The sequence below is a fragment of the Cervus elaphus genome, chromosome 10 (genome assembly GCF_910594005.1).
Source record: "Cervus elaphus chromosome 10, mCerEla1.1, whole genome shotgun sequence".
Classification (NCBI taxonomy): domain Eukaryota; kingdom Metazoa; phylum Chordata; class Mammalia; order Artiodactyla; family Cervidae; genus Cervus; species Cervus elaphus.
The window spans coordinates 51,331,245-51,347,906 of record NC_057824.1 but is presented as its reverse complement, the minus strand read 5'-3'; the positions used below and the strand labels follow the sequence as shown (position 1 = coordinate 51,347,906).

The 16,662-nt window shown below is 56.3% G+C and overlaps 1 protein-coding gene across 3 annotated transcripts in view; it reads right to left on the bottom strand.

Annotated features, from left to right (window-relative positions):
- The window catches only part of TECPR1 (tectonin beta-propeller repeat containing 1), a 28,740-nt gene extending 13,541 nt beyond the window's left edge, over window positions 1-15,199 (bottom strand). For 2 of the 3 annotated variants that reach the window (XM_043915312.1, XM_043915314.1), the window contains exons 1-9: window positions 15,097-15,199; window positions 10,034-10,269; window positions 9,498-9,680; window positions 9,125-9,247; window positions 8,172-8,297; window positions 5,235-5,409; window positions 5,018-5,118; window positions 3,728-3,829; window positions 2,420-2,565 (exon numbers count right to left, since the gene is read on the bottom strand). In XM_043915312.1, the coding sequence (XP_043771247.1) occupies window positions 2,420-2,565; window positions 3,728-3,829; window positions 5,018-5,118; window positions 5,235-5,409; window positions 8,172-8,297; window positions 9,125-9,247; window positions 9,498-9,680; window positions 10,034-10,258 (1,181 nt within the window). In that variant the 5' untranslated portion in view covers window positions 10,259-10,269; window positions 15,097-15,199. Of the gene's footprint in view, window positions 1-2,419; window positions 2,566-3,727; window positions 3,830-5,017; window positions 5,119-5,234; window positions 5,410-8,171; window positions 8,298-9,124; window positions 9,248-9,497; window positions 9,681-10,033; window positions 10,270-15,096 lie in introns of those variants that run through there. The other variant, XM_043915313.1, reaches the window with a different exon arrangement.
- Window positions 15,200-16,662: the final 1,463 nt, after the last annotated feature.

Sequence of the window (16,662 nt, the reverse complement as noted above, 5' to 3'; positions counted from 1 at the left end):
TTTGCAGTGCTGTGCAACCACAACCAACTTCCAGAACCTTCTCATCACCCCGAATGGAAACTGTACCCATTAAGGAGTCACTCTCCACTCTCCTCTCTTCCCCCTAGCCTCCTGGCAACTGCTAGTTCGCTCGGTCTCCACGGACTCGACTATTCCGGACACTTCATACAAACGGCATGGTCAGGCTATGACCTTTTGTGACTGTCTGCTTTCAACTTAGTGTAATGATGGCAAGGGTCGTCCCTGCTGTAGCGGGTGTCAGCTCTTCATCCCTTTTTATTGTTAGATAATATTCATTGTATGTATACACTGTTTTATTTATCCATTCTTCCATTGGCAGACATTTGAGTTGCTTCCATGTTTTGTCTATTGTGAGCATAAGGGATGTATTAGTTGCTCAGTTGTGTCCAACGTTTTGCAACCCCCATGGGCTCTAGCCCACCAGGCTCCTCTGTCCATGGGATTCTCCAGATGAGAATACTGGAGTGGGTTGTCATTTCCTTCTCCAGGGGATTTTTCCTGACCTGGGGATCAAACCTGCGTCTCTGCATCTCCTGCATTGGCAGGCGAATTCTTTACCATTAGCAACACCTGGGAAGCCCATCAGTGTTGCTATAAATATTCGTGAACAAATTTTTGTTTAAACATCTGTTTTCGGTTCTTCTGGGCATGTGTCTAGGACTGAAATCGCTGGGTCCTATGGTAACTGTCTTTACCTTCTTGAGGAGCTGCCACACTGTTTTCCAAAGTGGCTGCGTCATTTACACCCCCAGCAGTGCAGGGCAGGAGGTTTCTGGTTTCTCCACATCCTGTCAACACTGTTTCTGTCTCTGTTTTCCAGCTGTTCTGGTGGGTGTGAAGTGGTATCCAACGTGTTTGTCTTTTTAATGTGGTTTTGTTTGCATTTCCCTCATGCCTCATGACGTGGAGCATCTTTTCCTCTGCTTCTGGGCCACTCATGTACCGTACTATGCAGAAGTATCTATTCAAGTCTTTTTCCTCCCTACTTTAAAAAAAAAATTATTTATTTATTTGGTTGCCTTGGGTCTTAGTTGTGGCACATGGGACTGTTGATCTTCATTGTGGCATGCAAACTCTGTTTTTAAAAAAAATATGTATGTATCTGGCTGCGTTGGGTATTAGTTGCGGCACACGAGATCTTCGTTTTGGGATCTTTGCTTGTGTCTCATTGACTCTTTACTTGTGGCACTTTTGGACTCTCTACTTGTGGGATCCCAGTTCCTCAACCAAGGATTGAACCCATGTCCCGTGCATTGCAGGGCAGATCCTTTACTGCAGGAGCACCAGGGAAGTCCCTCCTTGGCCCTTTTCAGTTGTTTTTATCTGTTGTTGAGTTGCAGGAGCCCTTTGTATATTTTAGACAGTAGGTCTTGTCATATATATGATTTCCAATATTTTCTCCCATCCTTTTGATTTTTTCATTTTCTTGAAGTGTCCTTAGAGGCACAAAATTTTCTTAAATGTTGATGAACTCTGACTTCTCTACGTTCCCTTTAGTTTCTCGTGCTTTGGGTGTCATATCTAAGAAGCCGTTGCCAAACCCAAGGTCACCAAGATCTGGCATCAGTGGTGTTGGAAGTTCTCAGCTGATTCCAACGTGCTGCCTCCTTCGAGAACTATTGGCTGAAGCTGAAACCAGCAGGTAAATGTGAGCAAACCCTGCCTGGCTGGCCTCCCGACCCCTCTAGGCTGATGGTGCAGCTGAGTGCTGAGCGCCAGGCTGAGGGAGCGGAGGGTGAAGACCAGCGTCTGAGGGGGGCCCGAGCTGCAGACAGGATCGTGGGCCGTGGCCGGGAGGGTGAGTGCGGGCAGCCCCCTGCCACAGAACAGAGGCGGCCCCGGCTGAGGCGCAGGGTCACCTGCCAGCGTTCCCCTGGCCAGCGGGCAGGGCTGGGCCGCGTCCCCCTCTCTGACCCCAGCGAGACCAGGGACCTTGCGAGAAAAGCAGAACCTCAAAAAGGAAGCTCTGAGGGCTGGGCGTGAGGATCCCAGAGAGTTAGGCCTCCAGGAGTTCTGGTCTCAGTCCGGGGCCTCGCCTCCAGCTTGAGACCCTGCACCTTCCTTCCCACTCTCCTCGGACACAGGGTCTGAGCAGCCCTGGAAAGGAAGCCTTTCCTCTCCCAGATCCTGAGGCTTCGAGACCAAAGGCCAGCCCCGCTCAGGCTGGCCCCAAGCCCCATGTGGACGGACGCCCTGGCCTCCCAGAGCTGCGCCTTCCCACCTCCCGCGCTCGGCTCTTGCCCTTGGGCCCAGCAGGATCCCGGCCCAGGAGAGGAGGCCCCACGGCCGTGGAGCTCGTGGGTCGGCCCGGTTCTCTCCCGCCGGGGACGAGGCGGGCCAGCCTCCTCTGACCCCGTCCGCCCGCCCAGCCAGCCCCGCCAAGCCCACCGCCCATCACCTGAGGAGGCTGATGGAGCTGCCCGAGAGCGAGCGGTCGCCCTCCCGGCCGGCGACAATGGCCTTCCACGTCTTCCCGCTGAGCTCGCTCTGGGTGACGCCCTGACGGAAGTACAGGGCCCGGTCCACGCAGCCGATGCCCCAGACCTGCGCGGAGAGGTACTGCTGGGCGGGCGGCGTGGAGCTCCCATCCTTCTGGGGGGCGGCGGGACCGCGTGGGGCGAGCACCCCGGGCGTCGGCTGGGGTGTGCCTGGGAAGGGGCTGGGGGCCATTGCTGAGTACAGGACTCGGATGCGGGAAGCGGAGCCCAGAGGGGCCGGGGCGGGTGCGTCTCCAAGTCCAGGAGGAGCAGGGAGCCCAGCCTGGCTCCACGACCTCAGGCCGACTCAGGGCTTTGGGGCACCAGGGTCCACAGAGGTGCCAATGCCGGTGGGTGCTGTGTGGGGACGGACGCCCACCCGTGTCCCCATCCTCCGTGTGACATTTTGTGGGAAGGAAGCTGCTCCCCAAGTGAACCCAGAGGATGCTCCTGGTCTTTCTGAAGAGGCGAAATAACCTTGATTCCAATCTCATTTTTAGGGGGAAGATGGCCGGGCAAGCCTCCTGCCCTCTGTCTTTGGGCGCTGAGGAAGGTGGGTGTGTGGGCACCTGAGGGACCCAGAAGAGGGGCCCTGGCTTTGGGGGTGCCTGAAGGCAGAGCCGTGGCCCCAGGAGGCCTTGCTGTGGGGGTCGGGGCGTCTCTCTTACTTGGTCATGGCTCACGGCCTCTGTGGTCACGCCTGTGGGCACCAGCGAGCACCCACCTCGCCCCCGCCCATGGGCGCCCAGCCCACCAGGGCAAGTGAGGAGGGTGAGCGGGCACAGGAAGGGCCGCCACCCCCGTACCCCGGAAGTGATTCTAGAGCAATGGGAAAGGTGTCGCCTTCACCCTTGAGCCTTATGAGTAGCCAAACCTCTCTGTCTGTGAGGAGGCGGCTACCCTGTAGGAGCCATGCTCATGACGCTTAACGAGACGCTGCTGCTAGAGTTGGAAAATGTTTTGCCCTTTACCTGTGCGCAAATATTTCTCAGCATGCCTCCCAGTCTCCAGGGTGAACGCCCCCGCCCAGATCTGTGCTTGTGGCCACTGCTCTGGGGCTCAGCCGGAAGCGGCCTCCCGGCTGCCCTCGTGGGCCTGCAGTGTGTGCCCGCCCTAGACCCCTCCCCTAGCAGCCTCACGGGCAGGCCCGGTGGAAAGGGACGGTGGGGAGCAAGGGGGCACCCGCTCCGAGGCCGCCCCCGCTGACCTCGGCTCAGAACCACACACACCTGGTCATTGAGGCCCACGTTCACCATCATCATTTCTCCAAACATCTCGATCCAGCTGGTGCCACAGGGGTTGTGAGAGTTGACGCCTCTTCGGAACCAAACCTGGGAAAATAAAAAATAAACACACCTCCTTGGAGGGCCACTGAAATGCAAGGTTTTTTTTTTAAGTCTCAGGAAGACCAAATGAGTAATTTGGTCCTCTGGTCCAGGCCACAGATGAGCACAGCAAGCCATTCAGAAAGGATGCCCTCAGGCGTCGCCGGCGGCTCAGCGGTGAGGAATCCCCCTGCCAGTGCACGGGACACAGATGTGACCCCGGATCCAGGAGGATCCCACCTGCTGCGGAGCAGCTAGGCCCGCGTGCCACAACCACCGAGCCTGTCTCTCGAGCCCAGGAGCCACCCCTGCTGAGGCCCGTGGGCTCCAGGGCCCAGGCTCTGCAAGGGGCAGTGAGAGGCCCCCGCGCCGCGGCTGGAGGGCGACCCGCGCTCCCTGCAACTGGAAAAAGGCCCGAACAACAGCTGAGACCCAACACAGAAAAACAAAGAATTCTTTTAAAAAAGGAAGAAAGGACGCCCTGGATGTGGGATTAGAGATCGTGGAAGCAACAAGAAGAGATTGTGAAAGCAACTCAAAGTAAGCTTATTTCACTGGATTTGCCTCCGATGAAGTAAAAATGAGCACGTCTGGACAGGACGGGGAATCGGTCAGTTAGCTGAGAGTTTGCTTCTGATATTTGGGATGCTGTGGCTTGTTGAGAGATAGTCATTCTGTGCTTGGTACAGGGGTGCAGGCAAGGCACGGGTGGGGTCACCGAAGAGCTCAGAGAGCGTCAGTGACAACAGCAGAAAAATGCACAAGGCTCAGCTGATGCCAAATGTGTTCTAAAGAGTTTAACTGTATTTGTTTATTTTTTATTAGTTGATTTTTTAACTGTTGGCAGTGCTGGGTCTGTTTCCGTGTGGGCTTTTCTCTAGTCGTGGTGAGCAGGGGCTGTCTCTAGTTGCGGTTCATGGCCTTCTCATGCGGTGCCTTCTCTTGTGTGGGGCACGGGCTCTGGAGCTCGAGGGCTCAATAGTTGTGGCCCACGAGCTTAGCTGTTCTGCATCATGTGGGATCTTCCCGGATCAGGGATCGAACCCATGTCTCCTGAATGGCAGGAGAATTCTTTACCACCAGGCCACTAGGGAAGCCCTGAAGAGTTAAGACCACACTCACAAGGACAAAAACCCACACAACCCTCAACATTAAACCGAGCCCTCGGACCCTGCCTCAGGGACCCTGTCTTACCTTCCGGTCCTTAGTGACGGCCCAGACCACGCAGACTCCCGTGGAGACATGCAGGATCCCGTTTTCAGATGTGGGAGGCTCCACTGTGGACCAGGAACTTCCTACCCGGCCCCAGGAGGAAGTGCAGGCAGCCCCCATCACTGGGAGCTCGGGGTGGGGGGTTGAAGCCAGGCGCCCCCTGCCCGCCTCTCCCAGCCCAGCACGCAGAGCCGCCCACCTTTGGGGTTGTTCCTGTTGATTCCTTCCCGAACCAAGGCCTGGCCCTCCCAGAGTGTCACCCACAGCAGGTCGTGGGGCCCACAGCTGATCTGAACCGCCTCCCCGGGCGTGTCTACCAGGGACCACGACGAGCCTTCGGGGTTGTGGTGGCTGACATTCTCTCTGTACCACACCTGGGAGGCAACGGATACCAGCAGGGTCAGGCCAGGGCTCCATGCCGGGGTTGGCTTCCACAGCTTGGCTGTATCTGCACCAGCCTACGCACAGCCCAGGTGTGGGGGTCTCCAGAGGACCAGGGGTCTCTAGGGGACCACCCAGATCTCCCTCACCTTGCCCCCGCTGCCATCCAGAGCCTTGAGCCAGATTAGATGTCTCCTGCCTATGCTAGAATATGCGACACCGACACGTGGATTTTGGCGGTCCCAGGGGACAGACCTCCTTTGTCACCTGCTTGACTTGCGGTAACTCCAGCCCTGGCCTGGGTGTCCTGCGCCCCCTAGTGGCCAAATGCTCTCACCACACCTGTCTCTAAGAGAATCAGGGGGCTGGATGGCTAGAAAAGAAAACCCTTAAGCCTCCTTTTTAGGAATGTCTAAAGCTACAAGGAGATCAAACCAGTCAATCCTAAAGGAAACCAATCCTGAATATTCATTAGAAAGACTGATGCTGAAGCTCCAATACTTGGCCACCTAATGCGAAGAGCTGACTCATTGGAAAAGACCCTGATGCTGGGAAAGATTGAGGGCAGGAGAAGGGGACGAGAGAGGACAAGATGGTTGGATGGCATCACTGACTCAGAGGACATGAGCTTGAGCAAGCTCCAGGAGATGGTGAAGGACAGGGAAGCCTGGTGTGCAGTAGTCCATGGGGTCGCAAAGAGTCAGACACAACTGAGAGATTGAACAACAACAAAAAGTTCTTTGGGCTTCCCTGGTGGCTCAGATGGTATAAGAATATGCCTGCAATGCAGGAGACCTGGGTTCAATCCCTGGGTCAGGAAGATCCTCTGGAGAAGGAACTGGCAACGCCTGGTGGGCTACAGTCCATGGGGTCACAAAAGAGTCAGCTACAACTAGCAACTAACACTTCACTTCAAAATGTTCTTTGCAAGGACTGATGCTGAAGCTCCAATACTTTAGCCACCTGATGAAAAGAGCTGACTCATTGGGAAAGACCCTGATGCAGGAAAGATTGATGGCCAAAAGAGAAGGGGTCAACAGAGGATGAGATGGTTGGATGCCATCACTGACTCAGTGGACACGGATTTGAACAAACTCTGGACAGGGAAGCCTGGTGTGCTGCAGTTCACAGGGTCCAAAGAGTCAGACAGGACTTAGCAACTGAGTAACAACAGCAAAATGCTGTTTCTGTCCTTAATCGGATGACAGGGAGCATAATCAGATATTTAAGATGGAACCACCTGGTTCTATTGTCTAAATTATGTGGCTCGTTTCATCTGGAGGGGACAGCATATCTCTGTGGTCCAGGAGGGCTGAGGTCCAAGGCCTTCCAACCCTGTCACCTCACCTTTTTTAAAAAAAATTCTTTATAGTGAGATTTATTACTCATTAATTTTATTTATAAACTTTAAATTCTATGCTATCTCTGCAGAGTAACATTTTTGAAATATGTAACATCTCACTTACGATAATGAATAAAACCTTTCCAGTGATTTAGTATAAACAGTATTTTCCAACGGAAAAAAGGGACCCTGGAGTGGATAGGTTCTAACTCTCTCACCATTGCCCACATGCGTTCTGGGTAATGTGCCCTATTTGCTGGGTGCTTCTTCAGACAGCTTATCCAGTGACTAAACCAGCGGCTGGATCCACGGCCCCGCACGCTGCAGAACCAGTCCCAGGCAGCCCCGCTCCTGCTGCCTGCTGGTTTTGACCCGACTGTCTGCCCAGCTTCTCCCAAAGCCCAGGTTCCACCTTTAATGGACCGCAGGAGTGCCACAGGAGTGCTGGCTCGTACCCGGCACGGCTCGCAAACCCATTCTTCCCTCTCTGCATCCAGGTGGCCCCTCAGTGGTGCTCCGTCCAGCCCAGCTCCCCAGCACCCCGCAGTGTGGCTCAGAGAGCACCACCACGGGTGGCCTCAGCCTGGAGGCGAGCCTGACAGACACCCGCTGGGACTGCCCTGAGCCGTCCAGAGGTCTGTGATCGGTCTGTGTTCAGAGTGCCGAGGAGCCACAGCGTGAGACTGCCCGCACCCAGGACCGTCGGCATCGCTGTCACTGCTGCTGTCGGGTGGGTGTCATTTCTTTCAGTCACATTTCTTAGATCACAAGCTCCCCAGAGAAGGCTCTCCTCTCCTGTCTGAACATCCCCCCCATCCACCCATCTATCTACCCATCCATTCACCTAGTAATCCACCATCCATTCATCCATATACCTATCTAGCAACCCATCTGCTCATCCACCCATCCATGCATTCATCCACCTAACTATCCATCCACTTACACACACACCCCCACCTATCCACACCCCTACCCATCCATCCACTTATCTACCCATCCTTCCCACCCACCCTTAATGTACCGGAGACTCTGCTGTGTGGGAGGCTCCACAGGTCAGTGGGAAGGGAGCCGAGTCTCTCTCTGAGGAGCCAAGCCTGATGCGACCAGCCCAGGGTGGGCACCGACCAAGGCTCCAGGTGCCCGGGGGGGACAGGCCAAGACCAGGCATGCGCGGGAGCTCAGAGGCTTCTGGGAGGATGAGGACCCAGGGGGTGCCCAGGACAGCAGGGTCGCAGGAGGGGGTGCTGTGGGGACCCCAGCGACATGCCACCTGCTCAGGCAGCCCCCGCTGCTGGGACGGGACGTGAGGAGGAGGGCCCGGGGAGAGCCCGGCTTTGTCCACCCTGGGAGGCTGGCAGGGGCAGCCTCTCCCGCGCCCGCTCTGGGGGCGGCCTTTGTCCGCCGCCTCCTTACCTTGCCCTGCAGGGTCACAGCCCACACGGACAGGCGGCCCACGGGCTCGTCTGTGACCTCCCACCCGCCCACAGAGAGGTCGCTGAAGGGGTCGGGCAGTTGCTGGGGGTCGTCCTCCGAAGGGATCTGAAACAAGGATGTGGGAGGCAGGAGCCGTCAGTGCCCGTGGGTGCCTGGACTGGGGGCGGTGCTGGTCCGCTCCTGCGAGCCCCCACCCCAGCTGCCCCGCCAGCCCTCAGCACGCTGCCTTCTGTCCTCTAGCCCGGCCCCGCTGACCCCACAGGGTGGGCAGCATCGGGCGGAGGACCCCCTCTGCCGTGTCCTCCCCCCACTGGCCCCAGGCTGGGTTGCTGGCCCCGAGGGCTCATGGCGGCCCCCGCTTCACTCTGACTCCATCCGCCACGGAGAAGGAGCTGACCCCAGAACACGGCCATGGGGTGGGGGCTCCCGTGACCCTGGCTATCACCCTGCTGCCTGACTGCTCCCACCCCGGGGCCAGGCAGGCAGGCCGGCGGCCCCACCTTGTGGCAAGGGCCCTGCAGGGAGGTCGGCTGAGGGTCTGAGGCCTTCCTCTCATTCAAGGCCCCCGAGCACCCCAGTCCAGGCCTCACGTCCCTTGGTTGGTTTTTCTGGGTCACTGGAAAAATATAAGGGCCTGAGTGGCTCCCGCACGGGGTGGGGTGGAGGGTGGGGAGGAAGATGTACCCAGATCAAGTCTCAGTCCGGGACAGGGCAGTCCAGAGACCAGGGCAACGCCCTGCTGTGCTGTCCTGGGCCACAGTCTGGCCTGGTTCCCGGAGCGGCCACTTCCCAAAGGAAGGGACATAGGGTCACAGCATTCAGCACCAGAGGGAGTCAGAGGCCAGGCCCCAGGCTGGGCACACGGGTCCATGCGACCTTCCCCACCGCGGGCCTGCGGTCTACCTGCCCCCTGGTCCCACGGGTCCCCAGACCTTGGCCCAGGTGTCCTGAGACTTGTATCTCCTGTACCGGATCCACCGCCGGCGCCGCACGCAAGAATTCCACTTCTTGTCCCTTGTGTAGGTGGCAGGGAAGTCGATGGCATACGTCCACCCCTGAAACATCAAGGTGGGGGTGGGGGGGCCTCTGGAAGTTTCCCAGGGAAGGACAGGAAAGAGCAGGGAAGGGGGAGCAGGACGGAAGAGGGGCGGGGAGGCAGCGCGTGGCCTGAAGCGTCAACCCGTGGGCCCCGTCCAGCAAGCAGGGAGCGTGCAGGGCCCAGGCTGAGGTCTGACACCACTGGGCAATGGGGACAGCACTTGGGGGGATGGGGGAGCCCCGCTGGCAAGACCCGAGTTCACCTACCCCTTTCTCGGTGGGTTCCCCTCCAAAATTCTCATCCACGTACCAATCCGACTCCCACTCCCAATGCGGCGAGGGCAGCACCACCCCATCCAGTGGCCGGTGCTGGAGCCCACTCACATCGCTGCATGGCCAGCGGTCGCTCGGCAGGAGCGCCTCGCAGAAGCCGCCCACGGGGTTCCAGCGCTGGGGGCCAGAGGCAGAGACAGGCCTGAGGCCTGTGTGGCAAGGGCCTCTCTGGGGTCAGCGGGGCCCTCACCTCCTCTCCAGGACAGGAAGTGAGCAGAGGGCCACCAGAACCGCACCCCAAAGGGCAGGGACCTGCCGCCCCGGGCAGCGGGGGGCACAGCCGTGCTGACCTCCCAGAACCCATCCCTGTGCAGACCCGGCCGCGGCCTGGGTAAGGCCTGGCCGTGGCCTGGCTGCTGCGGCGTGGCTGCTGCAGCCTGATCTCAGCAAAGTGAAGGAAACAGGCGGGAACTGGCCAGGCGTCGGGTGCGGGGCTGTCTCCCGGCCACCCCGCCACCCCTCGGACCCACCTGATTCTCATAGGCCTCCTCCTGGCAGCGGATGGGGACGTCGCTGGCACCCACAAGCACATACACCTGGTGGTCACAGGCGATGCCCCAGCAGCAGTCCCTGGCTGCGCTGACCCGCTTGAACTCCAGCTGGGCGTCCCTGCACGGCTCCCAGTGCTGCCCGGCCGTGGACAGCGTGAACACCCTCCCAAACAGGTCGACTGCCCATAGCACTGAGCTGGGCATGGCTGCGGGGGCTGAGGGGAGACAGAGGCAGGAGGGCAAGGTCAGCGGGCACGGCCGCTCCAGGACCCGGCCCCGGGGACCGCCTGGCCAGGCAGGGAGCCCTGGGTGATGATCTCTCGCTGCAGGGGGCTAAGCACCCTCCCCAACCCCAGCAAAGTGGGGGCAGAGCTCAGCTTCAGTCCAGGTTCCTTTCTCTTCTTTGCCTTTTCTCCCTCTCACGATAAGGATTTTTTTTTCCTCCAAATATACAAAAGGGTCAAGAGAAAAAAAAATGTACCATCCAAGTACCTACTGTCCCCAATTTAATGAATAATAATTCATTATTATTATTATTGTTAACAGTATTATATTATTATTATTATATGTTATTATAACATTATTGATAATATTATTGAGAATTATATTCGGTCATAGTTTGGATCTTTCTTGTCTAAAGAACAAATGACAGGCTGCAGATCTAATGAATCCTTGAGAGGCCTTCCCAGAGGCCCCACCCTCTGGTGCACAGGGACCCCCTCACGCGTCCTCCGGGTTTGGTAAGGGCGTTCGCGCGGGCCTGGCACCCCAGCCAGAGTCCTGTGTGGTCCTGTAGGAGCCACTGAGCGGGTGGCAGGGATGGGAGGGGCCTGTCTTCACCAGCCGTAGGTGACCACCTCCCTCTGACCCTCTCCTCCTGCCATTCTCCACTGCTGTTCCTCCTCCTCTCCTCTTCCCTTCTGCTTTGTGGAGGGTGTGCAGGCTCACGCCTGTGCTCTGCCACTGATGCGCGCAGGGCCCCGTGGGGCTCCTGGGCACAAGGCCTTTCTGTGTCCTCCATGTCTTTGACTACAGAGGATGGCCTTCATTCAGCCTCCATGACCTTCCCTGAGTTCCAAGGGGCAGATTCAAGCAGTTGGTAATTAGGGAAGGAGGGCCTACAAGACCAGGGAGAGAGTCCAGAGCAGCCTTGGGGCAAGGTCCTGGTTCCCCATCACACACCACAGGACCTTTAAGCTACCTTGCAGACGCTGAAACCCCCTGCAGGTGGGAGAAGTTAATGATTAACCATAGTATGCTGCCCACAAGCATGTAGACCCCAGGCCATTGGACCCAAAGGTTGATAATGCTGAAGGCTGATGGTGGTGGGGCTGAACTCACCACCAACCCATCAGAAGAATGTCCATGAGCTTACCACACCCTCTTTGGACAATTACTGTAAAACTTGTCACTACATTCCCCATGTCGGGACACATGTATTTGAGGGCATTTAGCCTGCTGTGGTTATCTTTGCCTGGCAAAGCAGTAAAGCTATCCTTTTTCACTTCACCCAAAACTCTGTTGTCGTTGTTCAGTTGCTAAGTTGTGTCTGACTCTGTGCGATCCCTGGACTGCAGCATGCCAGGATCCTGTCCTCCACTCTTTCCCAGAGTTTGCGCAAATTTATGTCCATTGACTTAGACATGAACCTCTCTAACCATCTTATCCTCTGCCACCCTCTTCTCCTTTTGCCTTCAGTCTTTCCCAGCATCAGGGTCTGTCTCCAAGATCCAGTGTGGCACTGGTGTGCAGAGAAGCTGAACTTTCAGAATCACCACTGACTGCCTCCCCCTGCCCCTCAACCGTGGGGCTGACGGGGCTGCTGCTCCCTGGGGTGTGACTCCTGGAGCCTTGGCAAGGCCACGTGGCCAGACCTACGGCAGCAAGACAGAACAGCTGGATGGGGGCTGCTGGGGGAGTCACAGTGAGTGCCTGATGGAGCAGCCCCCACACCCAAGGCTGAGCAGTGCCTCAGAAGGAAGACAGCTTGTCTGACTTGGAAACCGGAGCGACCAGAAGACGGAGCCTCACAGCCTCACAGCTGGAGCCAGGCTGTTCTGCTCGAGACACGCTGGGGGCACGGAAAGCGTGACAGCTGGAATGGCAACGTGGATGACGGAGCGCCTCTGAAAACACGAGAAATTAGGCTCATTTGGAACAAAGTGTGTCTTACAGACGTGGAGAAGAGAGTGTGGGTGGCAAGGAAGTGACTGAAGGATAAAGGATAGAAGTCGGGAAGTGGAGCAGGTGCCAAACTTTGGAAAACACCCAGGACAGGCAGTGGCGACAGGAAGAATGGAGAAGTGTGATCCTTCCACCTGGGGCACCAACATCCAGGTCAAACATATGGGAAGTCAGGACGCCAGCTTTCTGAAGCCATTTGAAAACTGGCAACTTCATCCGGGTGCCTGAGCTGGGACTCCTGGGATAGCTGTGGCACCTCCAGATGCCTTCTGCTCTTCCCTGGTCAAGCCTGAGGGTCTACTCTTCCCCTGAAGCATTTACACTGTCACTCAACAGTCCCAGAGTCACACTGGACCCAGACTGTGGGAATTTGGGTCCTGGCCCCACTACTTTCTAGCATGACCAAGAGTCCACTGACTAACCTCTCTGTGCCTCAATCTCCTACTCTGGAAAAGGCAGAGAGGAGGACTGACCTACTTATGTAGTTGCTGTGAGACCTGAAAGCGGTAACACAGGCACAGAGTTGTACCAGAGTGCTCAGCACCCAGCAGGAACTCAACAAGTGTTACTGAAATCATTTTACTTCTTGGCATTTACTATCCCAGACTGCCAATCTTCTCTCTCTTAAAAACAAACAAACAAAAAAATCAAAGCCCTTTCTGGTCAGTCAGAGTCCTTGACCTCCTCATTTCCTCTGCATCTCCCAGTGCTCTGCACAAAGTGAGTGTTTATTCAAAGTTACAGAAAATCACTGCCACCTACATTCACTGATTCCCTGAGCTAAGATGGAAATACGGTTCCAGGGAAGCCAAATGTCACAAATACTTCAGGTTAAAAGTAAGGTCCTAGGTCATGCTTCCCTGATGGCTCAGTGGTAAAGAATCCGCCTGCCAATGCAGGAGACATAGGTTTGATCCCTGGGTTGGGAATATCCCTTTGAGAAGGAAATGGCAGCCCAGTCCAGTATTCTTGCCTGGGAAACCCCATGGACGGAGGAGCCTGGTGGGCTCCCAGAGTCAGACACGACTTAGCGACTACACAACACCACAACAACAAAGCTTCTAATAGGTGGATAGGTATGTGATAAGGCAAGTATGTTAAGCTGTCAACAGTAGAATCTAGGTGGAAGGTGAGTTATGTGGGTGATTATTGTATAATTCTTTCAATTTGACTATGTTTGACAATCCTCTTCATAAGTTGTTGGGGAAAAGTAAGAGTTTTACATAGGGGAAGGAGGTATGTCAGTTCCCATGGTGATTTTTTTTTAATTAAAAAAATGTTTTATTTATTACTAGGCTATGCCGGGTCTTAACTGCAGCACATGGGATCTTTAGTTGTAGCATGTGGGATGTGGGAGCATGGAGTCTTAGCCTTTGGGCCACCAGGGGAGTCTCCCATGGTGACATTTTAATGTAAACCCAGTCTTCAAAGACATTTCTTGGCTCACTGTACAAGTAACCCGTGAGGTCAAGCTCAGTCTGCATCTTGAGCTCAATGAATGATGATGTTGAACTTTGATACACTTTCCTTCAGAGAAATGACTAAGTGGTCATTTCCAAACAGACATAATTGAGCCTTCTGGGCAGCTAACAGAAGACTCACCTGGGGGTGATATCTGTAAACTCCATCTGGAGTGGAAAGTCCTGGTGCCCATCACTTCCCAGCTAAAGATGACAGGAGGTAGCCATCCCTGGTTAGTCCCACCTCCTTGGCCAGGATGTGGTCTCAATTTCTCATAAGCCAGTTTCTGGCTGTGAGGTGATGGGGTAACACGTCTAGGGACATTGGGTCACTGGGTCAGAGGACTCTTGAATGGGAGGTTGAAGCGTTGAGTGCCACGGTTCTGGGATTTCTTTGTTTTGTAGAAGTGAAGAGGTAGAGGCAACCATCTCCCAAGAAAGTGACCTCCGATTCACCAAGAAATTCTGCATGATGATTTCCAGTTAGTGCCTCAGTCATTCTACTCAGAAGACTTGCTGGCCACCCTCAGAACCATCTGCCTCTCTGTGCAGTTAATTAACAGATTCCTTCAGAGAAGTGGAGGTACCCAAGGGAAGGTGGGGGTGGAGACAGTAGGCTGGGGTGTGGTAGAGGAAGGGACAGGGTCCCAAAGGAGAGCCTGAAGCATTTACTTCCCAGTCGACTTAGGACTGCTTCCTGCAAGGTTTTCTGCTGTGGGTTTTTTTTTTTTTTTTTCTTTTTATCACACCCTGTCACACCCATCCCCTGTACAAACAGAGAAAACCCCTTGCTACTAAAGCAGCTCACTGCCTGACAATTGTGAGGGCTGCTGGGAGGCGATGTCAGGGTCAAAGAGGTGGGAGAAAACAGAAGGACATGCCAGGTAGTTGAGCCCTTCCTGAGGAGCTGGGTCCATCCTCTCCCACATTTGGCAGCTCAGAAAATAGAAACTCCCTTGCCCCCCGCCGGCTCTCGGATCTGGGCGGTCAGCTTGATTTCATTCTCGTTCCCAGCGGCTGGGCGACAGGTGGGCCCCTTGCGGGGCCACTAGTAGCATCTCAGCGCCGGTCCCTGACCATCTGCCTGAGCTAATCCCAGGACAAGCAGCTTTGCTCTCATAACTGCCCACAGGAGAGGAAGACGGGCTCCTAGCAGCTCGATCCTCTACACCCGCCAGTCACTTCCCAAGTCACTCCAGGGCAGATGCTGGTTGGGGTGTCATGTTGCGGGGGGGCGGGCCGGGGGCGGTGCCCCCGCGGTGTGCAGCAAAGAGCACCAGCACAGCCCCTTCCCCACTCCGCGCGCGTGGGACAAACGCAGTTGCTGCCTCAGCCGCCCCAACCTCTGCAGGAGGGACCGAGGCGCCCATCCCACCTCCCTGCCGCCTCTGCACTCACCTGCGGGAGAGGGGCACCGCGCTGACGGGGTCGCGGCGATTGCTCCACGGCGGCTGGAGAGCGGCCCGGCCCTCCCCCGAGGCCGAGGAGCCCGTGGGCAGGAAGCGGCAGCCAGACACGCGCCCATTGGTCAGCCTTGCAGTGACGCAAAAGACCGCAGGCCCGCTATTGGCTGCGGCCTACTGCGTCCTCACCCGGCCTCGGGGCCTCGGCGGGGTCGCGTGCCCGCCTACTTCCGGGGTCTGACTGAAGCGCTGCGAAGCCTCGGTAGTGCCGCGGTGGCTCCGCGCGCTTCCCGCGCTCCCGGGGCCATAGGGGCCGCACACGATCCACAGTCCCCCGGGACCTGGTCGGTCGCCTCCTGAGGCCGCCCGCCGCCCCCAGGGGCTACCCACTGGAGCGGGCGGTGTGTTCTCAGGGCCGCAGGCGAGGAGCCGGGCAGGGTCGGGGAGGCGCCTGGGTGCACAGCCCTGCGGGGACTGGAGGAGCGGGCCGGGGGTGATGGTGCGAGCCGGCTTGTGGGCACTTGGGCTCAGGCATCGAAACAGGTGTCCAGGTGGTTTCCACCTGATCGAAACGTCGCCTTGCCTACACATAAAGCTTCTTGGGAGAAATCCCAGGACAGGTGATTTTGTGAGTACATCATGGTGTGGTAGCAATAACAAGTCACCATTTTGTTCAGGTTCTGTGTTGCCGGTGTTTAACTACCCTCGAAGACCTACTTCGAGGTAGCTTTATGTAGTAATGCCAACAGGTGAGTGCTCCATGGGTGCCTCACATGTGCTGTATGTGGTGTAAGTGTAAGTGCTATCTGTGGACCTTCTCAATTCATCTCTCCAACAACCCAGAGAGGTAGGAGATGATGTTTTTCCCGAAGTTGGGCTGGAGAAAGAAAAAGGAAACCAAAAAAGGAGATGCGATTGAGGAAAGGCCAGGCACAGCCAGACACAGAGGCTAAAGCAGTAGCAATTGGACCTTGCTTCTCTCCCTTCCTCTCTGGTTCTTGCTCCTTTCTGGGTACCCACAGGGGAAGCCCCGCATGGATTGGCTCCAGAGGGAGAAAAAGCTGAAGCCTCTGGTTCACCCTGGATGGCTCTGCAGAGTCTTGTGTGTGATGAGGGAATGGCATGTGTGGACTGACTGAGCCTGGAGAAGTGGGTTGTTTTGGATGATATGTTTGTGTCCTCCCAGGATTCATAATTGAAACTGTAATCCCTGAAGGTACAACATTTAGAGACAGGACCTTTGAGAGGATTAAGTCATGAAGGTGGAGCCCTCTTGAGGAGACTAGAAGACCTCACAGCCCTGCCTCTTGTAATGCTATAGCAAAGAGGGTGGCTGTCCTCAAGTCAGGAAGCAGGCTGTCCCCTGATACAGTATGTACTAGTGCCTTGATCTTGGACTCTCAGCCTCTAGAATGGTGAGAAATATTTGTTGTTTAACTACCCAGTGACTGACTGACTGTGGTATTTTTCTTGTAGCAACCTGAGCTGAGACCCATAGCATAAAGGCCCAGCCAGACAGAGATGGTGGTTCCTCAGAGGAGAATTGGAGTACTGTTAGCAG